The 27,528-nt window shown below is 46.1% G+C and overlaps 1 protein-coding gene across 1 annotated transcript in view; it reads right to left on the bottom strand.

Moving 5' to 3' along the window:
* Positions 1 to 27,528, bottom strand: part of CDYL2 (chromodomain Y like 2) — a 156,387-nt gene that overhangs the window by 29,150 nt on the left and 99,709 nt on the right. Inside the window, exons 2-3 of the mRNA XM_059667336.1 lie at positions 25,746 to 26,334; positions 481 to 698 (exon numbers count right to left, since the gene is read on the bottom strand). Of these exons, the coding sequence (XP_059523319.1) occupies positions 481 to 698; positions 25,746 to 26,334 (807 nt within the window). The remainder of the gene's footprint in view (positions 1 to 480; positions 699 to 25,745; positions 26,335 to 27,528) is intronic.

Below are 27,528 nucleotides of genomic sequence, written 5' to 3'. Positions count from 1 at the left end.
ATTTGGGGTGATGGAAATATTCTAGAATTAGTGGTGATGGTTGTGCAACTTTGTAAATATATTGGAAATATCACTGAATTATTCATTTTAAAAGGGTGAAATTTATCGTATATGAATTATATCTCAAAAAAGTGTAAGTGAGCTGAGTAAATATCATTCCATCTGCAGCAATGAAATTGGACTTGCTTATTATACTGCAGCCTGAGGCCTCCTCTGACTAAGTCCTGACCAGCTGACTGAATCTCTCCGTTTACCAGGGTCTTCATCTGTAACATGGGACAATAACGTTGCCGTGTCAGAAAGATCAAATGGAAAATGCACGGAAGTGATTAGCAAATGGTGCCCTGCCGACAAGTGTGTGTGCACGCTGGCCACTTCCATCAGAGGCTCCCTGAAGGAACAAAGCAAAGCCAGCACCCCAATCTGATGGATGCGAGGCCCTCCCCAGCCTGACCCTCCCCTCTGGTCCTGCCCCCTCACCTCAGGGGTCAGTGCGTTGTTGTCTGAGGTCTGACTGGACAGCAGGATGTGGGTGAACCCCTCTTCCTTCCGCACGACAATGTCCCGAAACCGACAGTTGCTTTCATTCTGGCGGACGCTGTACCTGAGCCTCTTGTCAAAGACATAGTCCTTCTCCGTGTCCAGCTTTCTCTTCACCGAGCTGTGCATGTTTAATCCCCCGTTGGTCAGAGCAGAGCCTTCCAAAATCAGATAAACAAAGTGAGACACGAAGACAGGGACCATCGTGCAAGAGCAAGATCAGAGAGCATTCAGATTTTCATTGGAAGGGTCGGATGTGGCTGGGACCCCTGTCCAGCCTCTCTTCTGGGTGCACTTGCTGTATCTCCAAATTCAGAAGAGGATAGAGAGGGCTCTCCGGGAAGGACCCCATGTGATCCTTGAGTCCCCTCTCCCACACATAAGCTTGCTTCTGCTCGGACACCTTTTAGCAAAAAGGAACCACTGCTTTGAAAGCGTACGGCCACAAGACAAAAGACTTGCAGCTCTATTTATAGCCATCAAAGATTGGGAGCAACCAATATGTCCTTTAGCAGGTGTGTGGATAAACAAACTATGGTCCATTCATACAATGGGATATCATTCTACAATAAAACTAAGTTAGCTATCAAATCACAAAAATACAAGCACGAATCTTAAGTGCAGACTAAGTTAAAGAAGCTAGTCTGAAAAGGCTACACATTGCATGAGTCCAATTATATAACATTCCAGGAAAGGCACAGTGTCGAAACAGTGAAAAGGTCAGTGGCTGCCAGGAGTTCAGGTGGAATGAGAAGAGGTGGATAGGTGAAGCTCGGGGGGGGGGGGGTTTATTTTGTTGTTGTTTTTTTAGGGCAGTGACACTGTTCTGAATGACACTGTAATGGTGAATATGAGACATTACACATTTGTTGAATCCCAAAGAACTTCACAGCACAGTGTACCTTACAGTGTGCAGATTTTGTGAAAAATGAAGAAACTGGGAGATTCCCAGGAGGGAAGGCAGCATGTGATCACAAAGACTGTAACTGTATTACAAACGTAGGAAACAACCTCGCTGACGGGGGTGGGGCAAGGCGCTGACCTCGGGAAGCCTAGCAATGAGAGGGGTCTGTAAAGCTGCAGGCGGAATAACCCGTTAGAGCGCTGAACTCTAATGGACAACTCGATTCCCACGGAAGTAGGTAGGAGTTAAGAACTTCGATACATGTGTGCTGGAAGTGAACAGCTAAGGAGACAGGGAAGCAGATGACAGGAACACGTTTTCTCACTGTGGGAAGGGAAGGGAAGGGAAGGAGGTTAGAATGATCCACGTGATGACGGATTAGAACTGAAGACATCAACGTGAGCTCAGATTTAGCTTAATACAGTTACCGACGACGACGTACAGAAATATTTACAGACAAGTGTATGCACACAGGTTAATATATACACATGTATTTCCTTGTTCTGTCAGCTGAGAGAATCAATGACGTGCCAGTAGCAGCAAGTACACCCAGGGCCCAGATCTCGATTTCTGATACCATTCTCAATAAAAGGAACCAGGGCTCCCTGGAGAAATGGCTGATTCAAGGACTGGGATAGGAAACACATCAGATAGGCTTGTCGCGCCTGAAAGAAAGGGCGCACTGAAATTTTTTAATTACCTTACAATGATGGGGTTTTCTAAAAGGACACAGAACAACTGAAAGAGCTCAGCATGGCCAAGGATGGAGCAATTTGAGCAACAAAATCAAGTAGTATTGCATTAAAACTGAAAGGGTAAAATCAAGATCCACGCGTCCACACTGATATAAAGAAATGATGGAATAGGTGAATAAATGGGAGAGAAGAGACAGTTCTCCCATGCACAGAACTCGAGACAGTTTGTGCAGACACTCTGCCTTCAAGGGGGAGGAGCATAACACCACACTTTCTAAGCGGGGGCTCCACATAGTGACTCCTTCCAAACAGTACAATATGGAAAGTTGGGGTGAGGCGGGGGGCGGGGGGGATTAGTAACTGACAGTGGAGAACCCTGATGGTCAGCTGCAGAAGCCAAAGCCACCTCAGCCAGATGATCAAGGTCGACATCCACAGTGATAAGTCAAGGTGACAGCATGCACCCTTGATTATGATGGGAGGAGAGTGGCACTTCACCTCTGTGGTCTTCCTCTCAGTAACCCACATCACAAGGTCAATATCAAACAAATGCAGATTGAGGGGCGTTCTACAAAGTACCTAATCAGTACACTTTAAAGCTGTGAAGGTCATCGAAAACCAGGGAAGTCTGAGAAACTGTCACAGCCCAGAGGGACCAAAGGAGATATGAGGGTGAAAAGTAATGTGGGATCTAAGAAAACCTGACTGATGGATGGACTGTAGTTAGTAATAATGCATCAATACTGGTTCATCATCTGTAACAAATGTACTACACAAATGCAAGATATTAATAATAGGAGAAGCTATATAGAAACTCTTTGTATTATCTTCCAAATTTCTCTGTAAATCTGAACCGGTTTAAAAAGTGAAGTTTATTTGTCCTGACCAGTGTTGCCCAGTGGCTAGAGTGTTGGCCCACGCACTGAAGAGTCGAGGGTTCGATTCCTGGTCAAGGGCATGTACCTGGGTTACTGGTTTGATCCCCAGCCTAGTTGGGGCACGTGTGGGAGGCAACCAAGTGAAGTGTCTCTCTCACACATCTATGTTCCGCTCCCTCTCCCCCGCTCTCCTTGCCTCTCCCACTCTCTATAAAGCAATGGAAAGAAAAAATATCCTTGGGTGAGGATTAACAATAAAAGGTGAAGTATATTTTAATGAATATATTTCAATAGTAAGTTAATAATAAATTTTTTAAAAACACAACACACTTCTTGGGTGATTCTGACATGCAGGCAAGTTTGTCGTTACACTTGAGCAGGCATCAGCACCCCCTGGAGAAAACCCAGCCTGCCGGGCCCACCCCATGGTGCTGCCATCACTCCCAAGACCAGGCTTTGAGAAGCAGAGTCCAGACAAGCCAGGTATCTTCCATCACCAGGCAGTTCCCCACCCCCAGCCGTGAGAAGTTTCCTTCAAGCCCTGGACTGGAACAGTGATGAAGGCCTGAAAATCTTGTTGAGCTCAGCATTTCTGCTGGGGGCACGGGATGGAGCCCCATCTCAAAAACAACCTCACTAGGCTGCAGTGATGTGGGCGGAAGGGTACAAGGAAACACAGAGAAGGATTTACTCTGTGCTAAGCATTACTGGACCTTTCATTTTGTTTCTGGCAAGGAAGGGAAAGAAGTCACGATGGAGGCTGCAGGGCTGCATCCCAACCAGAAGCTGGTCCCCTGAGGCCAAACCTGGCCCTCTTAGGAAAATTACTGTGGACAGAGTGGACTCGTCCTGGTTGCTTATCCTCAGAGAGCAGGATCGAATGACATACATATTTAAAGGACCCACGATAAAAGTAAACAAGGAATAAATGGTAGCTTTTGTTTTCTAATCATCATGGCCCGGCTCAACATAAAAGTATTTCAATGATCCTCTCTCTCCAGCAACATTGTAAGCACTTTGAGGGCAGGGCCACTGTCACACACAACGCAGGCCAGCATAACACCTGTGCACCGGAAGTCCACGGGAATTGTTCCTTGGCCTCCGGGGCCCTAGGTCCGCCTCTGGGTGGACTCAGATCCTTAACTAGCATCGGGGGTCCTGGAAGCTCAAGAACCAAGCCAAAGGCAGAGACCGGGAAGTGCTTCACCGGAACCCTCCTCGGGAATGCTGGGTCCCCCACAGGAAAGCACCCAGCATGGGGCACCGAGGCAGCGGTGCCTGTGTCCTCCCCGCTGCCCTGAAGCTGCCTAGTGTTATACTTTTCCATCACTCCAAGCAACTGGGCTTTGTCAAACACCACGATGCCGGGAAAGTGATTCAATGAACTCTGGAAAGTAAACTCCAGCATCTAATTAAAAGCCTTCTGTAAAGGGAGCTGTGTCTTCAGGGGTAACCTCAAAACCTTCAGCTCCTCGGAGGGGCTTTCTAATTGGGGCTGGCCATGGTTTCTGCAGCAGCCCAGGCAGATCCACGGGGCGGTCCTGGGGGCGGAGGTGAGCGCATTACAGCCCGGGGAGAAGTCAGAATCTTAGGGCGCTGGTACATCAATGCTTTCCAGGGCTGGGAACGGTTTGAATAAAATCCTCCACGCCCCAACCAAGCTGAGCTTCTAATTAACAGTTATATCAAGGAGGAGGACGGGAGGGTTCCCTGTGTTGAGCTCTCTACTGGTATGTTGCCTCTAAATTTCTCAGCGCTCTGATGAAATCACCATGAGTCCATTTTGCAGATAAGGAAAAGTGAATAATGTGCTGGAAGCCACAGAGGTCTTGAGTGGTAAAGCCAGGATAGGAGATAGCTGTCTCTCATTGGATTCATTCATTCACTCAAAAATCTATTATCACCTCCCTATGGACTATCATACTAGATCAGTGATGGCAAACCTTTTGAGCTCGGCATGTCAGCATTTTGAAAAACCCTAACTTAACTCTGGTGCCGTGTCACATATAGAAATTTTGATATTTGCAACCATAGCAAAACAAAGACTTATATTTTTGATGTTTATTTTATATATTTAAATGCCATTTAACAAAGAAAAATCAACCAAGAAAATGAGTTCGCGTGTCACCTCTGACACGCGTGTCACAGGTTCGCCATCACTGTACTAGATGATGGATATCCAAAAAACATTGAAAAAATAAGATGCCTGCCCTCATGGAGCTTGCTTGGTGGGGGCGGTGAAAAATAAAAAAGTAAATCAATACTGCATTAGATCCTGTATCTGGTTGTAAGTGGCTACAAGGGGCCCTGTGTTTTAGGAGACCCAGAGGAAAGTCACCCCAGAGCCCAACAGGCTAACTTCACACAGAGCTGCCCTCAAGCCTCTCCCCTTCTGGGGTATTGAACCTTTGAAAAGACTGCAGCAAGCTGGCAGGGAAGGCACCATGGGATATAGAACATTCCAGAAGCATGGAAGTCTAGGGCTTTGCAGCCAGACAGTATAAGAAGCCCAGCCCTGTGTTTGCTAATTCGGAGAAGCTAAGAAGTCACATGAGCTTCTGGAGCATTCGTGTCCTTGATTATTAGGTAGTCAATAGTACCTGCTTTTCAGGGTTGTTGAGATATTTCAATTAAAGAACTGATATGGGATTTAACAAGTGCCCAGCTCATCCTAGGCATTCTGTAAGTGTTAGCTGAAGGACACTAAGTCATTTCACAAAAGAGGAATTAATTGGTGAGTCCTCAAAGCCTGACATGCCTGCTCCCAGGCCACACCCTCCCTCTAAGCCCAAGGCACAGACCCAGGCCCTGCGATGGGGCATTCCAGGCACAGGGGACTGACCGCCCTGCAGAGCTGGAAGTGAGGGTGAACCCAGTGACAGGCCAGCGTTCAGGCCTCCCCATTCCCTCTCGTAAGCTGTAAGGCTGGTGGCTCAATATCCACTCTGTGCCCCCCACTTCCCACGTGAGGAATGGGAGAAACCATTCCTGCCTCACAGAATTGTTGTGAAGTAAAAGGAATGGTGTGCGCTGCACTTCTGGGACATAGGAAACCCTCCATCTTGCTCCCTCCTTCCTTCTATTCCCTTCGAGCCTTCTCACACGCCTTCCTTCAGAATACAAAGGACTATCTGCCATTAAGAAGGCTCCGTAACATCAGGCTCTGACACAGACCCTCTGCTCCAAATACACAGGTAAATATTGGGCTCACCAACAAGATCATAGTCTGTGTGTCTGAGAGGGAGGACATCAACACAAAGCAGGAAGTGAGGCTGAGAGCTGGAGTGGTGGCCAGGAGCTGGATTCAGGGGCAGCGGAGAGCAAATTTCCCATGAAAGATGGCAGAGGGGACCCAGGCCCATGGCCTGACACAAGGGGAAGGCTTTATCTGGGCCAGGTGGAGGCAAACACAACTATGAGAGAGAAAGAAGGGGAGGGGGAGGGGGAGGGGGAGGGGGAGGGGGAGGGGAGAAGAGGAGGAGGAGGAGGAGGAGAAGGAGAAGGAGAAGGAGAACGAGAGAGAGCAAAGAAAAGCAAAACACTTCCTTCATGAAATGAGGCTGTGCACCAAAATTCCAAACATGAAGCTATCTAAGGCTCAGAAACCTAGCCAACAAAACCAACACTTGTGACATTAATTATTCCAAATAAAATAAAGTGAATATCATAAAACAATATGACAAGGACTTTAAAATAGGAATGTGTAGAATGCACAAAATGATAGATGCAAGGAAAACATTCCTTTAAGATAAATAAGGAATTCTCACACTAATATAGACAGAAAGGAAACAAGAACAGGGTAAGGTAAAGAATTAATTAAAAACCAAACAAATGGGGCCAAAAATATATATATATTTGCATATCACAGATAAAAGACAAAGATCCCCAAATTGTAAATAAACACTGAAGACAAAAGGACCAAAATGTCCTCCAAGAAAAAATGAACAGAAAACATGGACATTCTTATTAAACATAAGAAAAGATTTCAACTTCACTCAATAATGCAAATTAAAAATCATAGGAAAAGAAATGAAGATTAAAACTATACCGAGATACCATTTTACCCACCAGCTTGGCAAAAGTTCAAAATCTTGACACGATACTCATCTAGAGAGGATGCGGGGAGTCAGGCATTCTCTTAATTGTGGGTAGAAGGCAAAATGGTACAATTGCTAAGGAAGGAAATTTGGCAATATTTAACAAAACTGCTATGCACTTATCCTCAACCCAGCAATTCCACCTGTAGAAATTTAACATGAAAATATGCTGCAGGCAGTATAAAATATATATGTGCATAATTTACGCTGCAAAATATGGGGAGGGGTAGAAGTGAGGAAGTGGTCAAAAGAATAACCAGTCAAAAGGACATAAGAGGCAGCTCCAAGGAGCTCCCACTAGCAAACTCTGGGATAATTTGAACATAAAAATAAGTAAGGGCAGTAAATGGATCATAAACTGTTGCATAAAATAAAAATCCTCAAGTCTGCACTGACAATAAATGAGATGACAGACAGACAGACAGACTGACTGACAAATGATGGATGGATAAGAGAGAGCAATATCATATTAAGTATTTCAGTGAAGATGAATAACTTTAATCTTCAGACAATATCAGACAAACCCAAAGTGAGGGACACTATGTAAAATAACTGACCTGTAGTCTTCAAAAATGTCAGAGTCATTAAAGACAATGGAAGACTGAGAAATTGTGCCAGATTAAAGGAGACTAGAGGCATGACAACTAAAGTGATCACAGGATTCTGGGCTGAACTCTATATTGGAGGGAAAAATTATCTAAAGGACATTATTGAGATAATGGAAAAAATTGAAATATGGACCACAGATTAAATAAAAGTATTCGTCAATGCTAATTTCTTGAAGTTCATAACTGTACTATGTTGAGTTATGAGAATATTCTTTTTCTTAGAAAATACCCTTACTAAGGGGTAAAGATGCATGACATACACAATCTACACTCAAATGGTTAAGAAAACAATAACTTATATACTCAAATGGTTCAGAAAGAGAATAATCATTTGTATAATTATTTGTATATAAAATATGATTATGTATATATGTATGAGTATATTTCCACACACATGTACATATGCACACACAGAAAGACAGCAAACATGGCATAATATTAAAAACTGGTAGATCGGAAAAGGATTTCTTTACAATGTTTTCTATAAATTTGAAATTATTTCAAAGCAAAAGGTTAAATAGATTTAAAAACAAGTATTCTGCAAATAAGAATCAAATTAAAATTCAATACAAGGGATAATTTTAGGAAAGGAATATTTGAAGAGGTAAGAGCTGAATATTTTCCAGAAGTTATAAAAAAAGACAGGTTCTTAGCACTTTGAGCAGAAAGCAGGATAAAAGACAAATGATAATAAACTGCACAATGTCATTGGGGAAAAAGAGATCTTAAAATATAGCATGGAGAGAAAAAATTATCTAAAAGGAATGGCAGGCTAATAGCAAAAGCAGTAACAGAGGGCTAAAAAAATGAACTATCATCAAAATGTTGAGAGAAAATAACTATAAAATTCTTCAACCAAAAATTTCATACCCAACTAAAATAGCATTTAAAGGTCCAAGTAAATGGGCATTTTCAGACATCCCACCAGTATGAGAATTTATCTATGGCAGCCTCTAAAAGAATTATAAAGAAGAACTTCAGCAAATCAAAAAATTAATTCACAGAAAGACAAAAGAAAAAAATAAGTTTTACAAATTTAGTAAATATAATTACTGGCTGCAAAAAATAATAAAAATAATGTTTGGTGTTTAACAACACTGGGAAGACAAAACAAAATGAATATGTATAGAGAGAAGTTAAAGTAAAAAAGAGTCCTCTTTGCTATCCCATATAACAGTGATGGCGAACCTTTTGAGCTTGGTGTGTCAGCATTTTGAAAAACCCTAACTTAACTTGGTGCCGTGTCACATATAAAAAATTTTTGATATTTGCAACCATAGTAAAACAAAGATTTATATTTTTTGATATTTATTTTATATATTTAAGTGCCATTTAACAAAGAAAAATCAACCGAAAAAATGAGTTCACATATCACCTCTGACACAAGTGTCATAGGTTCGCCATCACTGGTATATAATAAAAGCCTAATATGCTAAGTGTCCAATCGTCCCATCGGCCATTCAACCAGTCAAAGCATAATATGCTAATGATATGCTAAGGCCGCTTAACTGCTTGCTATGACCTGCTCTGACCACCAGGGGGCAGAGAGTTGACCAGTCGCTATGACATGCATGCACTCATCACCAGGGGGCAGACGCTTTGCCCAGTAGGTTAGCTTGCTGCTGGGTCCAGCCAATCAGGACTGAGCGAGATGGGCTGGACATGCCCTGGAGCCCTCCCGCAGTCCCTCTCCGGCTGGCCAACCTCTTGTGTCCCTCCCTGGCCCTGATCGTGCACTGGTGGGGTCCCTCAGCCTGACCTGCGCCCTCTTGCAATCCGGGACCCCTCGGGGGATGTCAGAGAGTTGGTTTCGGCCCAATCCCGCAAACCAGGCCGAGGGACCCCACTGGTGCACGAGTTCGTGCACTGGGCCTCTAGTACTCAACAGGAGGACATCATATTTATTAGAAAAAAATTACAGTTAAGTATGTATGCTGAAAGTTAAGAATAAAAATACAATCTATACCCAGCTTTTAAAATAGCCCAGGGAGAGAGAATATATAAAACATATCAACTCAATAAAAAAGCATAAAAAGGTCAGGGGGTAGGGACAGGAGAGGGAGCGGGGAAATAGAATGATAAAAATAAAATGCAAAGTAGGAGAGAAAAATCAAAATAGTATATTAATAAATCATTCATCTGAATAAATTAAACTCATTTATTAAAAGATAGAGATGATAAGATTGGACAATAATAAAGGATCCAAGTGTGTTGAAGATTCCCTAAGGAGAGACTCTTCAAGACAGAAAAGGGCATCGTAACTCAGGCAGTGGGGGAAAGAAACCTGCCCAATGCGCCAAGAAATGACAGAATGATTCCAAAATTGTTAAGAAATGGTATATGGCTGTCCATGTGCAGCAAGAAAAGCTGTGTCAGGAAATACACTGCACTTGGTAGGATACACAAGCACAAAAGCAAACCTGTTATCTAAGAGACAAGAGGAAGCTGCCCTGGGACTAGGAGGGCAGGAGGTAAAGGGCTGAAGGAGGCCACAGAGGACGGGACAGACAAGGGACAGGTCACAGGACACTTCTGCCACGTAACATCAGTTTCAGGAGACAGGCCACTCTACACAGGGCTCAGAGTCCGTGCTCATGTACCACCAAGAACATGTCACACCCCCAGGCACAGAAGAGCATCAAGCTTCCTCGAGACAGGAAAGAGAGGAGAAAAAACTTAGACAGAGGATGCTATCCTCAGTGAGGGATGTGTTATCCTGCTGGTTCCACATGTACAAAGTATTTATTTTATTACCATGGGCAACTGGGCTAGGAGCCATCCGCACATGCCCAGAATAATCCGAAATGGTGACTTGCAGGGCCGGTACAGCATCAACCTCAAAGTCCTTTCTCTCAATTGCTTGCCATAATGCAACAATTCTATTTTGTTGGGTGCTTACTGTGTGATTCACATTGCTTACCTCATTCAACCCTAATAAAAACCCTGTAGGGCACTATTTTATCGCAATTTTACAAAAGAGAAAAGCAAAACTCAAAGTCATGCCACTAGAAAGTGCCAGGGAAGGGTCCACACCAGCATCTCTAAACTTGATGTTAACTTGACTCAAGCATCAAGACTCTGAAACGTAACCTGGTCTCAGGCCATGCCCCTGGTGTTGGCTCTGAGGGATCTTTTGCTTTTCTCCCTAAGATCCCAATCTTTGCTGAAAAAGAATGAAAGAAAATTTAAGTCATTACACCTGGCTCTGGTGTCACGTGATACTGTTACCAAGCCACGCTCATTTCCCAGCATTAGCATCATCTACACACCTGCCTGACGCCCCCACTAGATGGTGGGCTCCTTGGGGACAAGACTGAGAGTTGTTCACTTTTGTATCTGAAGCACTGAGCTCAGTGCCCAGAAGATAGAAACTACTCAACAAACTGTTCGTCAAGTGAATGAATAGGCGAATAACGAATGGAGGAAACTGCCATGACTGGTGTGACTCAGTTGGCTGAGCATCATCCTGTGCACCAAAAGGTCACCAGTTCAATTCCCAGTCAGAGCACATGCCCAGATTTTGGGTTCTGTCCCTGGTCAGACAACTGATCAATGTTTCTCTCTCACATCAATGTTTCTCCCCCTTTCCCTTCCTTTCTCTCTCAAATCAATAAAAACATTTTTTTAAATGGAGGAAACTGACTCATGCAACACATACTGTGTGCAACCTCATTGTACCATGTACCAACCTCGTAATTAACTCTCCTGAGGTTGGCCATTTTGTATTCATTTCTCAATGTGTTGATGACACTGCCAAACCTTTGTATTGGTTACATGTATGAAAACACTGGTTTCCTAAATCAGGTTGATCTCACACCTAGATGACGCTGTACTCATATCGCACCTGGCCCTCCTGCCTCACAACAGCTGAGTGAGATCTCACCTCTCAAAGATGCCCGGGAGCGAACACAGTGTGAGTGCTATGAAGTTTCCTTCCCTTGAGAAGAAAATAGTAACACCTTCGGTGGTTTCAGCTATTAGAACACAAAAGGGAGAAGTCAAGATCCCAGAGACATTCACTCTCCTAGAACGCTCTTCCTCTCTTGCGCTCATCCTCCTCACTGCAGCTCCGCTGTTGCCTGCTGAGGAATTCTTCCAGAACAGCTCACCCCTCTTCTCATGGCTGTTTTTAACAGCCTTTACATTACAGGTAATCACTTTGCAGGATAATTATCTTGCAAATCCTGACTGACTCCCTCCTCAACTTCAGACAGACTCTTAAAAGCAGGGGCTGTTAGTCAGTGCTGCCCAGCACACAGAAGGGGCCCCATCGCTGCTGAATAAATAAGTGAGCAGATAAACAAGTAAGTGCTACATGTACAATGGAGGGCCTACAGAGGTTCCTACCTCAGAACCAAAAAAGGCCACGTGAGAGTGAGAAGCTGGAAAGCAGGATAAGGAAAGTGCAGTGAATCAGCTCCTAGTCCCATAAAAAGACCAAGAGCCAGGCGTTTGCCTTCCTGTCCATTCTTCTCAGCCTTCCAGTCCTGGTCACTGTCTTAGGAAGAAGATACAATTCGCAGACAGAAGTGGGGACTGGGACCACCCTAAGGGTTGGGTGAAGACGAGCTTAAAAAAGCAAGAAAAGACCCATTGGGTTTAGGGTTTTCCAGCTGCAGTTCTTAGAAGAGAGATAGCTCTTGTGCCTGAGAACCGTTCCCTAGTCTGTGGTTGACTCACCAAAGATCCCTAAAGCATGACCAACCGTTCTGGGTGTGTAACAAGAGGGGAAGTGAGAGGGTGCAAAGTTTACATGTCAAGACCATTTTTTCTGGCCTGGCTGGTGTGGCTCAGTGATCGAGTGATGACTCATGAACCAGGAGGTTAAGGTTCAATTCCCAGTCAGGGCACATGCCCAGGTTGCAGGCTAAATCCCCAGTGGGGAGTGTGAAGGAGGCAACTGATCAATGATTCTCTCTCACCTTTGATGTTTCTTTCTAGCTCTCTCTCCTTCTCCCTTCCTCTCTCTGAAATCAATTTGAAAAAAACATATTTTAAAAACAAGGCCCTTTTTCTGTCTCAGCATATCAGATTCAGCAGCTGGGACAGCAGCTTCTTTCAACAGGAGCCAGCTGGGTGGTCAGGATCTTTAAAGGTGGGAGAAGGGAATGGAAGTTGGGGGAAAAACAAGTCACTCCACCTACTTATGTCATGAGAGTTCAAAGTGCCTAAGCTGCACCTGAACTCTGTTTCATGGCTGCTCATTGTCCCAGACCTTAACTGTCACCTTATACAGAATCCCTGATCTCAGGGCTGAATTCAACAGCAAAGCTCAAATTTGCAGGTAGATTTTTAAAATCTTACTTAGCCATGTTAGCCATCATCGAGCATGTTATCATTATGCCTCCTAAGATAATTCACACACTACAAATTTCAAGAAAGTTTAGGTTCGAGGATTATTTAGAATTGCTGAGAGTGACGACCATACATCTTATGATGTTTATTGTCAGGCATCTAAACAGCAGAGCAAAGCATGAATTTAAAATGCAAAAGAGACTGATTAAAAGGACCGTTTTCCACGGGTTAGATGTCTCCTGTGTTATAACCCTCCAAGGCCATGGCAACCCTCAAAACACTCCTAGGCCAGAATCCTTGGCTCAGAGAGAAAGAGCCCCTAGGGCAGCGGTTCTCAACCTGTGGGTCGCGACCCCTTTGGCGGTCGAACGACCCTTTCACAGGGGTCGCCTAAGACCATCCTGCATATCAGATATTTACGTTATGATTCATAACAGTAGCAACATTACAGTTATGAAGTAGCAACGAAAATAATTTTATGGTTGGGTCACAACATGAGGAACTGTATTTAAAGGGCCAGAAGGGTGAGAACCACTGCCCTAGGGTCTTCAAAGTATAAAGCGACCCCATTGAAAATTCCTTTTCTCATCTCTTCTTGCCTCTCCTCTACTCACAAACTCTACCTTCTGGCCTTGTCCTGCTCTCCAAACTGAACTCCCTCTCCTGCCCCTGAAATACCCTAATTTCCAGGGCTGTCCCAGGTTCTCTAAAACACTCTGCACTTTCCTGCTTCTGGACCTTTTGCTTCAGCTGGCCCCCGGGCCCAGAATGCGATTGCCATCTACCTTCACACAGCAAATCCTCGGGTCCACCTGCACTGCTTCTCCTCCAGACAGCTGTCTCTTTCTCCCCAAGTGCCCAGGAACGGGGCACCCCTGGGCCCCTGAGGCAGTCTGTCCGGGCCCTTCCCGAGTTCCCAGCACACTCAGCTCTGCAGCTGGTCATTTGGGACCATCTGACCCCTTAATTAGCTTAATGAGCTACAAGTTCTTTGGAAGAGAGGCTAGTCCTCTCTCTGTCCCCAGTTGCCAGCACACAGTGGGAGCAAAGTAAATGCCTCTTGGACTGTATTGTAAGGGGAGGGAAGGGGGGATGGCAGAAATGATCTCAAAAGGCTAAGGGAAGGGAAGGGCTCTCCTCGCGCGTCCAGGTAATAGCAGCAGGTAAGAGTATGGGCCTGGAGCTAGACCACTAGACCACTAGACCTGAATCCTGGAATAGTCACCTGCCAACTGACAGACCACAGCACAGGCGGGTTACTTGCCTCCATGTGCCTCAGTTTCCTTATCTGTAAAATAAAGAGAGAAAGAGACCCTACCTCCTAGGACAAGCTGAGTTACTACGCTCAGAACAGGGCATGGCTCATGGCACAGGCTCAATAAATAAATGCTGGCTTTTTTTGACATGGGTATGGAAATTCTTTATTTATTTGTCTTTTCCTTATTTATTTGCTTTCTTCCCTAAATTGTGAGCATCTTGTCTCATTCATGGTTATATTCCCAGGGTAAAGCACACAGTGACTCACTTCTAGATGCACAGTGCTGGCTTCTAGCAGTCACTAAATGTTTGATGAAGAAAGCATAAATGGAGCTTATTGGCAATGTCACATATTTTACACAAATATTCTTAATAAAATACACTCCTTACCATCCAGAACATTTCCCCTTCTCTTTGTCTGACCAAACTCTTCTCATCTTTCAAGCCTCGGGTTAGATGTGGGCTTCTACCACCTGGAAGTCCTTACTCTAACCTCCTAATTCTAGTGGGTTCTGCACAGTGTGCAGTAAAGTTCAGCCACTTTCTCAGGTTTTCCCAATAGAATGTGAGCTGGGCAAGGACAGCAACCATCTCTTACACACGTCCATGGCCTCGGCACCCAACACCATGCCTGGTACACACGGGTACTCAGTAAGCCTGTGGCCAATTGTTTCTCTTTCACCACCAAGTGCCAGGAGGAGTAACTGGTGGGAAGGCAGACCAGCAATGGGACACTGAGTTTAAACTCCAGGAGATCAGCACAGATCCACTCCTCACCAGTGTGAAGAAGTGCAAGAGAATCGAGAAAGAGGCCAAAGGTGGGAAAAACCACCTGACTTCTTTTTCACAGAAGAATTAAGAATTATCTTGGAGACGGGAACCTCCAACCCAGTATCACTGTCGCCAAGATGGCAGGTGGAAGACTCAAGACTGACTTCCGTCGAGGATAGAAGTGACAGGGTCAGTCGTCTTGCTGCCCAGACGTGGGGCCTCTTGAATTCACTTTGCTGGTTTACTTAAGTCAGTGGTTCTCAACCTTGGCTGCACATTAGAATCACCTGGGAATCTTTTTTTAAAAAATATATTTTATTGATTTTTCACAGAGATGAAGGGAGAGGGACAGAGAGCCAGAAACATCGATGAGAGAAAAGCATCAACCAACTGCCTCCTGCACACTCCCCACTGGGGATGTGCCCGCCACCAAGGTACATGCCCTTGACCGGAATCGAACCCAGGACCCTCCAGTCCACAGGCCGACGCTCTATCCGCTGAGCCCAACTGGTCAGGGCTGGAAATCTTTTTAAAATCCTGATTTCTGGGCCTCATCCTCCGGAAATTCTGTTTCTTTGTTATGGGGTGGGGCCACAACATTAGTAACAAAGAAACAGAATTTCCGGAGGATGAGGCCCAGAAATCAGGATTTTAAAAAGATTCCCAGGTGATTCTCATGTGCAGCCAAGGTTGAGAACCACTGACTTAAGCAGAATAAGAATTAATATCCTAGTATTGATGACAAAGCAACAGGGCACATGGTGGTAGGGTAAGAAAGCATGTCTCTGAGGAAAGCAAGGGCCTCCATAAGCAGCAGGGTCTAAGAAAGCAGGGGGCGGGGGGGGGGGTGGGCAGGGGTGTAGAAATTAACATCCTCTCAGCACTGACATGAGCCGGGACCCATCATTTAACCCCTGGTGGTAAGTACTGTTATTCCCATAGTACAGAGGGGAAGGCTGGGGCTCCAGAGCTGGTGAGACCTGCCCAGTCAGGACTCAGCCAGAGGCAGTTTGCACTTGAATTCAAAGCCCACACTCCCGCCTTCCAGTTTCTTCCTCACCATGCTGCCTCCAAAGTTCATGGAAAGTTTTTGTTTGTTTTTTGTTTTCACAGCAAATTTTAAAGAGAAATCTCAAAATCCTTTCTGTAGCTGGGACTTCTACTAAGAAACCCATTGCATTTCCTCTTCGTCACGAGGGACTACACTAAGTACAGAAAATACCACCCGAATGAATGCACTCTGCTGCACATGATCCCGCACAGCCCTTGATGGAGCGCAGTGTGTGTGTGCCGGGGAGGGGCTGGGGGTGGTGGCGGAATGAACCCAGGAGCTTAATTAAGAGCTGGCGAGACTGTGTGAATATTAAGGGTGGAGAAGCGTAGCAAGTCGGGCCTTCGTGGCAGATGGTGAAAACAACTCTCAGATGAGACAGGGGAAAGGGAATCCTTCAGCTGCTGCAAAGAGCCCTGACAAAACACTAGCTCTCCCTGACACGCTACAGGAGCAGGGAGCGCAACGTGAGATGGCAAGACAAGCCCAGGAGGGAGGGGGGACACCGAGACAGTGAGGGGAGCATTTAGCAGGTATGAGGAGAATTCACGGGGGGGGCCTCAGGACCCACATGTGAAGCAGGAAAGGCTTCTGGATTCCTCTCTCTTCTGTCCATTCATTCATTCACTCCTTCATTTGGCGGGTATTTCTTAAGCACCTACTCTGTGCCTGGCACTGTTAGGTGCAGGAGATAAAACTGTGAGGGAAAACAGAGACCATGCCTGCCCCAGTGGAGCTCATGGCCTAGTGAGGGAGGCAGAGATTATGCAGGTAACCAGGTTGTGACTATTTCAAAGGGGGGTGAGTGCTGTCAGTGAAGTAACACGGTTCTACGTGTGCAAACGAAACTGGAGGCTGGCCTACAAGGGGGTCAGGGAAGGTTTCTGCGGGGGAATCACTGCTTGAGGGAGCCATGAAGGATGAGGAGGTGAAGTACTCACAGGTGGGCTGGAGGGGAGGGGACACAGGGAAACGGTGTGGGGAAGGGCGGGAGGCAGACCTGGAGAGTGCGGCCTGCATGAGGGCTTCCTTACCCCTTCCAGAGAGAATCTAAAACACTGTCCTGGCTCCATCTGTCTGGTTCTTCAGCCATGAGAACCCTGACAGCACAGGGAATTCCCCGCAGCTTCAGCCTCCCCTGGGGGGTGGTCGGGAACTGGCTGGGCTCCCTAGTCTTTGTGACCTGGTGTCACACACCCACATGCTGACCCAGGCGAGTGGCCCTGTGCATGCTGTCATCTGTCATCCCACCGCCCCTGCCTCTTTCCTCATTTATTCTAGCTCATTCTATCGGACTCAGCTTGCATATCACCTCCTCCAAGGAGCCCATTCCTAACTCCCTCCCAAGGTGGCTTAGGACTCTGCCTGCAGCTCCCTCCTTGTCTTCTGCATATCTCCATGATGGCATAAGGCATTTCCATGATTTGTCTGAACAGTTTCTGGTCAGTTGCCCAGTGAGTACTGGTTGAGTTAACATATATAACAGGGATAATATGCACAATATGTAAAGTGCTCTAAAAATCAAATAGGAAACTACAAAGACCCAGGTAGAAAAGTGGGCAAAGGACTGAAATAACAATAGCTAATATTTATCCAATGTCTACCATATGCCAAGTAATATGCTAAGGGCTTTTTATGAATGAAACCACTTATACTTTACCCCAACCCCATAAGGTATGAATATATCTGCATCTTATGAATGAACAACTTGGCCCAGAGAAGCTAAGCAATTTGCCTGAAGCAACATGGCCAAATGTCCTTGTCCACACATCATACTGAGTGACACCTTCTCTACATTTGGCCTGACTATGCTTGGGCCACTCCCAGGGAAAGAAACACAGCGGCAGGAACATGAGAAGATGCTCACCCTCGTCTGCAAACTAAACAGCAGAGGCTGGGAAAGCATGACGATGACTGGCAATGCCAGAGCTGGCAAGAGTGTGCGTCCTTGGAGGCAGCCTAAATGCCCATCAGAGGGAGGACCCGTTACCTGCACACTACAAAACCCTGGCCACTAAAAGGGGGAAGCAGAGCCACAGGCCTGACACAGACAGGTTTCTGAGTTTAAAGCGAGATGTTCTCACCACCTCCGACCTTTCCTCAGATGTCACCTTCTCAGTGGAGGCCTTGGTTTCCTACCTGTGCGCATGTGTGTGTATGTCTTTTCATCTAAGGCCCAGAGAAAAATCACTCAGGACCGGAGGGTCCACCTCCCTGGAACGCTAAGTCAGCATCTTTGGAACCATGGAAGGTGTTTCAAAGGAAGGCTGCCAGGACTTCCTCAGGACCCAGGGAAAGGGTGCTGATTTGAACCTACATCCTGGAAGTGCCCTTTTTCCTGTATAACATGGTTCACAGACCTCTGACGGCGTCAGCATCGCCAGACCTGACACCACATCACAACTCCTCCCCTCGGTGTTCTATGTCAACTCTGAGCCTCAGTTTCCCCACCTAGAAACAAGACCATTCGTAGCTAACCCCGTTATGATGCTATGTAGTTAAGTTGCTAAATCCAAAACCACTGAGGAGATGACGTAGTATCCGGACAACAGACACAAAGAATGAGGCTTAGACTTTGGAAGGAGTTCAGCATCACCATAATCATTGGGGTGGGGGTGGGGGACAAGCTGTGAGTCTGGGGGTTCACCCCAATGGAAAGGAGAAGCTTTTCACTAATGGTGGCAAACTGATTTTCAGTATTGTTTGGCAACCCTCTGCAGACCCTTACTGCTTGCACCTGGGGGTGGACTTCCCCCCACCCCACTTGCTTTGGTTTACCACTGATGATGAATGGCAACTTGGAAACAGTTCCTAAGGTCTTTTCTTTTCTTTTCTTTTTTGATGTGTGTGTGTGTGTGTGCTGTTTGTTTGTTTGTGTTTTACGTACTTGAGAGAAGAAAACAGTATCTGAGCTGGCAGGGAAAGTAATTAGTCCATTTCCGAATCTTGACAGTGGTTAAGATTCCATCTGCCTCTTCTGGATGCCAAAATCAAACCCAGGATCAGGGAACCAATCGGGAGCATGGATTTTCCCCTTGGACCTGCCATGGGTCAAGTCCGCAGTCAGATTTTCCATCACAGCCTGGCACTTCCCACTCAGAGGTGGTGGCCAAGTTGGACCGGTCTTCACGTTACCACATAAAAGGGTTTCATTAGCACAAGTCATTTACTTGCCACACATTGAAAGACAAAACATAACAACCCCTTAGGTTTTTGTTGTTGTTATTGGTTTGGAAAATGACCCACTTTTGAAAAAGAAAAAGGCTGGTCAAAATCTGTTGGCTTGGGAGTGGGTGTTTGAACTGTGTTAAAAGAACAGCTGTGCCCAGGGAAACAAATACCTGTGTTAACAAGAGGCCGCAGCGTGGACACCCTCCGTGGACTTTCTGTGATTTATTAGATGTCTTGGGGCCACTGCCCATGACACTTGGGCTGCCCTGAGCCAGCTCCCCGAGGCCTCCTCCAGGGACAAGCTGGGCACCTTCAGAAGCCATGGTGATTCTAAAGGTCATGAGCTGGGGTCAAGTTCAGGGCACAGAGTGAGAAGTTTCTGGCACAGTCATGATTCTGAAGAAGTACCAAGGAGATGGTAGTAAGCCCAGGAGGGTTATTCAGGACTTTGACAACTGTATCTTCAAGTGAAACTGACCTATAATTTTCCTTGCTCCTCCTCCCGTCTGGTCGGAAATCCAGGTGATACTGGCCTCATCAAAGGAGTTGTAGTGCTTTCTCTTTCTCTGTTCTCTGCAACCATTCTCTGCAACCATTTGGATAAGGGAGGGATTATCTGTTCTAGAATATTTGGTAGACTTGCCTGTAAAACCATCGAGCCTTCTGTGACTTCTCCCCTGCTTTTTTATGAGGGCTCTGTAGTGGCTGAGTTAATAACTTCTTCAATAGTTACTGCTCTTTTCAGGTTTTCCAGTCCTCCTTGAGTCTGTTTTGTTAGTTGCATTTTTCTAGAATACTGACCATTTTATCCAGGTTTTCAAATTGAATGGCATAGAGTTAGTTATAGTATCTCAGGCTTGGAAGGATTATATGCATCCAGGGAAAAGCAAAAGGGTGAGCCCAAGAAGTGGCTCCTGCCCCACCAGCCCTCCCGGCCCTGTTCAAGGCTCGTGTGCGGAACCGGCTGGGCAGTGATCTGGGGGCCAACTCTGTCTGGGTTTCTCTTCTAATCCCAACCTGAACATTTGTAACCTCAGTCTCCTCGATGGAGCAGGTACATCAACAGCTACCACTTAGGGCTGCTCTAAGGATCATGAAAAGTACTTTGTAAACTCCAAGTCCTCATCATTCTCATACTCTCAAACTTTCAATTTAGAATGCAAATTCAAGGTCCAGGCCAAAGGTGCTTCAACTCTCCCCAATGTCACCAACTGGTATTCTCCTTGTTTTTCTTTTTATTGAATTTATTGGGGTGACCTTGGTTAATAAAATTACAGAGGTTTCAGGTGTACAATTCTGTAACACATCATCTGTATATTGTATTGTGTGTTCACCACCCCAAGTCAAGTCTCCTTCCATCACCATTTATCCCCCGGTTTACCCTCTTCTACCTCCCCTCTCCACCTTTTCCCTCTGGTAATCACCATACTGTTGTCTGTTTCTATGAGGTTGTTTGTTTGTTTTTTTCTTAATCCCTTTACCTTTCTCACCCAGCTCCCGAAGCCCCGCCCCTCTGACAGCTGTCAGTCTGTTCTCTGTATACCTCTGAGTCTGTTACCACCACTGGTATTCTCAGTCACTGTCTGTCATTTTCGTCTCAACCATCCTGGTGCTTATTTGCCTGGAGCAGTGGTTCTGAAACTGGGTTCCCGGCCCTGCAGCAGCATCTGGGAACTTGCTAGAAATGCAGATCCTCAGCCCCCCTCCATACCTAGTAAATCAGAAACTCTGAGGTTGGCACAGCAGTCTGAGTGGGGGTTTTGTTTGTTTTCTTATTTGTTTTTTCAATTTTAGTAATCTGTGTTTTAACACCCCCCTCCCTCAGGATCTGATACCAGTTTGATGTTCCAGAGCCCTAGATTCTTGAAAATCCCAGGGCATGTCCCATGCTCATGCTCAGTTCTGAAGTGCTGTTAAAACATGGGAACTCCTTTATGTTCAACAAAGGAAAAAACTATAATCACATTGAAAGAGTGAGTAGGAAGAGATAAATAAACATTATACAAGTGAAAGCTGAGATAATTTTAAAGATCAATGGAGAAAACATGGCAAACGCTGCACGCTGGTGTGGGATGACTCACTCGATGAGAGGAACAATTCTGAAAACACAAATCAAGCAGTGTCTGGGATGCAGTGCCTGGGCGACAGACAACAGTCTCAGGACACAAGGAAAATGATCTCAAATTCGTTGAAATGTTAACACAGGGCCACAGGCTCAGCATCAGGAGTGGAAACTCACTGGCTTCATGGGAGTTCGGAGAATGCCGGGCATCTGTGTGCTGTGCTGGGGTTTAGACAGACAGGTTGGTTCCTAGTTAGGGATGTTTCCACAGATGAAAGGCTCACCTGAGTCCATTAAGTATCAATGCTCTAGCGCAGTGATGGCGAACCTATGACACGCGTGTCAGAGGTGACACGCGAACTCATTTTTTTGGTTGATTTTTCTTTGTTAAATGGCATTTAAATATATAAATAAATATCAAAAAATATAAGTCTTTGTTTTACTATGGCTGCAAAGATCAAAAAATTTCTATATGTGACACGGCACCAGAGTTAAGTCAGGGTTTTCAAAATGCTGACACACCGAGCTCAAAAGGTTCGCCATCACTGCTCTAGCGCCTATTTAGGCCAAACAACATGAACCAGTCTTCCTGGACCAGACCACGGGAGTTAGCTAACCGAAAGTTTTTCCATACAGATGAAACTGCTGTTTTAGAATAAAAAGAGATGCCTAGTAGGTAGTGCATCAGCAAGAAGGAATTATGTCAGGTTTTAAACTTTGAAAGACCAAATCACATTCCCATTTACAAAGTGAAAATCCAAGCATATCTTTGGATCTACCCCAGTGGATCTACAAGCCCTTACTTACAACCAAACACATCCACAGGAACTACATACATACATACATACATACATACATACATACATACCCAGGGCCATTAAAATTCAGCGTTTACATTACAGAACCCCCACCCTATCTCCTGAGATCCCGATTCATTCAATTGGGGTGGAGCCCATTTTTAACAAGCTCCCTAAGGGATACTGAGGCAGATGGTCCCCAGACCACAGGGCCGATTGCCATTATGGAAGAAAAATTGGAATCAAGAGCCGTACTGAGTCGCTTCACCAACACTGCTGGGGAGAATGCAGCCTGAAACCAAAACACCACCCTCCGGAGCCCCGATTTAGCACTTGTTCCCACAGCACAGATCAGGGAAGTCAGCAGCAAATGAGTAACGTGTTACATAATTTGCTTTTCTGTATGCAGAACCTTAATCCACCAAAGAGAAGTTAAAATCATATAAAAAGCAACAGCCCACCCCCAAAACAAATGCTGGGGAAGTGTAGCCAGGATCTCCCCAGCCACCTTCCTCCTCATCTGTTAGACAAAGAGGAGCCCTCCTCGGTGCTGAAAACCCCATCAGCTCGCTCCTGTGCCACTGGGAACTGGACCCTTTGGTAAAAGTGGTCAGGAAAGGGGGAGGAGGGTAAAAGAGGAGGAGGAAGAGGACATTTGTTCCACATGAGCACTGACTTGCTTCATCAAGGCTTCCCTCTCGTTGAAAACATAAGTGGAAACATGTACTTGACTATACCTCTGACCCGTTGCTGGAAAGTTCTGGAACCACAACACACCTTCTGCCTTGGGTCTTGTCCAAGAACCTCAAACCACCCGCTCTCTCTAGAAAGGATTCCCAGTCTTTTCCTCTCCCCAGTTACCTCAAGACCTGAACAATAAGCTATTCTCACCGGAGTGTTAAAGGCTGACAGTGGTTGGGGCATTTATCACCCCAGTGACCACAGAAGAGGTCAAGGTGGGAATGGCAAAGGCATACAATGTATATAGCATATGTATTACTCCTAATGAGCCAACCTCAGAAGTTCTCAACACTGAGCTAGAGACATCCCCTTTGAACTTATTGGAGCGCATATTGTAAGTTTCAGAGGAATTAGTCCTTATCTATCTTATTATGCTACTCCAAGCAGCTAACATAGTGACTAACCCTTAGGAAGTTTTCAAAAAAGTAAGTATTGAATTGACTTACATTGACATCTGATGTAAAACTTAATTGCCACCCACATATTGCCACAATGCATTAGAGTCACCCAGGGTACTTGTGAAAAAAAACCCATCTTCTCCCTGGCCACTGTGGCTCCGTTGGTTGGGTGTCATCCTGTGCACCACAAGGTTTCCAGTTCGATTCCCAGTCTGGGCACATGCTTGGGATGTGGGCTCAACCACCAGTAGGGAGCATGCAGGAGGCAGCTGATCTATGTTTTTCTCTCTCCCCCTCCCCTCCCTCTATCTCTCTAAAAAAAAAAAACCAATAAAAATATATTTAAATAAACAAATACAAATAAAATCCCATCTTCTGGGCTCCACCCCAGACACAGTAAATATCAGACTCTCCGGGACCTGCATTCTTATCAAGGTGCGAGACAATCGTACACATGTGCAACCTGAGAACCACTGCCTTCACCTTCTGGGGACTCTCCAGGACACCAATGCTATGGGATGTGATTAAACAACAGCGCCCTTTGGGAGCCCCCAAAGCAGAACACGATAGAGGCAGGCAGCTTCCTCCTCTCTACCCAGGACGGGCCCCAGTGGAGTAAAGAACACAGGAAAAACGGGGCCAACAAGACACCCGAGGTGAGAACGGTCTGGAGAAGCGTTCTGGAGCTCAGGTTGGACATGAACGAGGCCACCTCTGATCCCAGCAGGCTTGTCCTTGCCTATTTCCCCCAATGTGGGTAGCATGCTCACCATCAGATCAAGAACCAGGGGGCACTGACAAGGTCAAAGGATGGAGAGCAAATGGCTAGCACTCTGCTCAACTTGGGAAAGTTGCAGGGAATAAGAGGTACACCTTTATCTAGACTTCTCCACTGCCATCTCTCCTTCATGCTGCAGTTGGGCAGCATATGTGAGCAAACCATCCTCCATCATGCTTCTCCCATCTCTCTGCAGCCACATTTTGAGCAGGACAGGGCATTTCTACCAGCAGGGATATGAGGAATCATGCCCAGGTTTCTACTGTCTGCATCCCAGGAGCTTCAGAAGCTCCCCTCGCCAGCCACCCTCCCCAAAACAGGGAATTCCTCTAGTGCCAGCAGTTGTCACAGGAGCATCAAACACGGATGTTTGTGCCAGGCCTCATTTGCAGGAGCCCACTCCTCCTGGAAAGATGAATTTTTTAAGCAAACAGCGTTTACATATGGTAGCAAACAGAGTCATCTCAGCATCAGGAATCCCCAGGCGGAAACGGAAATCAATCTGGGGCAGAGACTGCTAAATAAATGCTGACTGGGTGAGACTCCTCTCTGGAGAAAGAGGAACCTTCAAGTGATTGCTCAGATTCCCCGGCAAGAGTCCCTAAGGACATCACACTCTCCCCAGCGGGGCACGCTTAGCACTCGGAACTCTGAAAGCACCATCACCCATCCCTCCAGGAGCTCTTCCAGCCCATGCCACTGGCGTCCTCGCACCCGTTCCCACCCACACCCTGTTCCACCCAGGCCACTGATGGCCCTACTCTGTTGGGCACAGGCACTCCACACTCGTGCAGGCTTTCCTGACATCCCAAGGCTCAGGATTCGGGCAGCTAAGGGAAAAAAATGCCATCACACAGACACACAGGTATCCAAGAACTGGGGGAGTGCACGCAGGAGGTACACACAGCTAACCTCAGCCACAAGGACTCAGTCTGGGAGCAATGTGACTATTGGAGAAATGTCAGGCTTAGAAGTTTGAATTACCTGGGTTATTGCCTCCTCTGTCTTTAAGTCTGCCTTTGGGGACTCGGTAAGAGAGAGGAATTCTATCATCTTTGCTGTTATTTCCAGGATGGAGTAAGCAGTTAGGGGCCAACCAAAAGAATGTGCACAGGATGGGGATGGGGCAGCATATGTAGGACGTAACTCAGAAATGGGGAAAGGTCATGCATGTTAGCTATAGATGAGGGGGCAAGAGGCTCCCGCTTACAAATGAGTTAGTAGAACTTAAGTCCAAACTGGGTCTGAGGAAGACCAGACCCCAACCCACACTTCACCTCTGTGGGCTACCCTGCCAGGCACCCCAGGAGATTGAAAGCAAGGGCTCTGAGAGGTGTGTGCTGCCCCCAAAAGGCACTGTCCCTCTGGGGACATGAGTCTCAGATCCTGGTGGGTGAGAACTTTGAGCTGGCTTCACAGGAGAACCTGTGGTTACCATAGCCTCGGGTGTCTTCAAGTGCAATAAGGAATTTTGGACCCGTTCCAGGCCTTGGCTGGAGTACCACTGGCCTGCCCTCCCCTACATGCATGGGTGTCTGTAACCAAAGTGGACACATAGCCAAGTCCACATGGCCCTAGGTGAGAGAGACCAAGGAAGAATTACTGCCTCGCTGAGTCAGGGACAGGTGGGGGTCTTGTGTGCATGCAAAGCCCCCACCCTCCATGACTGGAGCCAAAGGCAGGAGAAAGACAAGCCACATACCGAGCCCGTTCTCTGCCAGTGCCGCATGGTTGATGTCACACTCGCCCAGGTCTTGCTCTCCAATGTCATTCAAATCCAAGCCGGGCTGGTGGGACCCGTTTCCAAAGTGCCTCTCGTCCTTCTCGGATCCAGTGTCCCCGTTCTCCATTCCATTCTGAGCCTTTTTCAGGGGCATTATTTGCAAACCACTGGGGGTAGTCCTGTAAGACACTGTCTTGGCGGCCCTGTCACCTGCCGCAGGGGGCTTGGCTGGATACCCTTTCTTCGGCTTGGGCAGGGAAGGGTTGATTCGCTTCCGTTTATGAGAAGTCCCCTTGCTCTTCCCAGATTCTGAAGGTCTACTGGAGAGTTTCTCCACTGATGGGCCTCGGCTGTCACGCAGGAGCTTAGAGGCGCTGGCCTGCTTCCCTGACTTGATCCTCTTGTCCTTGGACACGTGCAGCCCATTGAATTCATCGATAAACTCCTCACAGTGCAGCAGATGGTGCTCTGGCTCCCACGTGTCCTCTGTGCTCCCGTAGCCTTTCCATCGGATGAGATACTCCCATTTTCCTTTCTTGTTCTTTCTTTTGTCTACAATCCTTTCGACCTGGGATACAAAATGAGAGCCAGGAAAGAGAGAAAGGAAAAAATCAGTCCCAGACAACAAGAACACACAAAGACCTCAGGACAGAGGCTACGTCCTGGCCAGGGGGCAGGGGGCAAGCTGTCCAACGCCCATGACACTTTCAGGAGCATTCAAGGTGGCTGGTTTATTTTAGGACATCACTGAATGGAACCCAAGGTACATGGTCATTTCCCATGATTTACTGACACTATGCCTAGCTGGTGGCATCTGTCTGTCCATCCATCCAAGGCTTACTCTTGCTTGAAATCACATTGCAAGTTTTCAGTAAAGATCTTTATTCTTTTCATTGCACCCAAGTAGAATCAGACTTTTAAAGGCCAATTTGCTATTGGTTTTTCACCCCTACTACTACTGCTGCTGCTGCTGCTGCTGCTAATAATAATAATAATAATAATAATAATACAGTGGGGCCTTGACTTACGAGTTTAATTGGTTCCGTGACAGAGCTCGTAACTCAAATTACTCGTATGTCAAATCAAAAAGTGAACGAGTGAGACACGTGATGCTGGGCTGATGTTGTGGCATTCACTGTGACGTTCACTGTGCCAACTAGCGGTGGGGTATCTGAAGCTGGCTCGTAACCCGAATTTTAGCTCACAACTCAAAGCAAAAAATCGGCCGAGAGACGGCTCTCGTATCTCGAAAAACTCGTTAGTCGGGACACTCGTAAGTCAAGGCCCCACTGTATAATAAATACGTAATATTTATTGAGCAATTATATGGTAGGCACTATGCTGATGTATCCTTATAATAATACTAATGATTAGTAACATTCACTGGGCACATATGAGGCAGACATTACACTAAGTGCTGGGCATGGATGCCCCCATTCCCTTTTGTCCTGACAACAACCCAATGTTGTAGGTATTCTTTCTAACTCCATTTTACAGTGAGGAAACTTGGGTTCAGGACAAATCACCAAATTCCAAGCTGGTAAAGGCAGGGCTAGGATTGGAACCACACTCCCCCAAGATTTATTTTCTTAATCATTGTGCCATATCAACTCTCAATAATAAAAATCTTCCATACTGATAAAAATGAATTGATTTGTCAAAGCCCAATTCCCCCCATTCAGAGCCACAAGCTGCAACACAGGGGGTGTAACTGAGGCAAGGTGATAGGTAATATTTGCAAAGACCCTATTATGTGACTTGT

This window comes from Myotis daubentonii, chromosome 15, assembly GCF_963259705.1.
Source record: "Myotis daubentonii chromosome 15, mMyoDau2.1, whole genome shotgun sequence".
In the NCBI taxonomy this organism is placed as follows: domain Eukaryota; kingdom Metazoa; phylum Chordata; class Mammalia; order Chiroptera; family Vespertilionidae; genus Myotis; species Myotis daubentonii.
The sequence above is the reverse complement of the archived record's forward strand: the minus strand, read 5'-3'. Positions and strand labels throughout refer to the sequence as shown.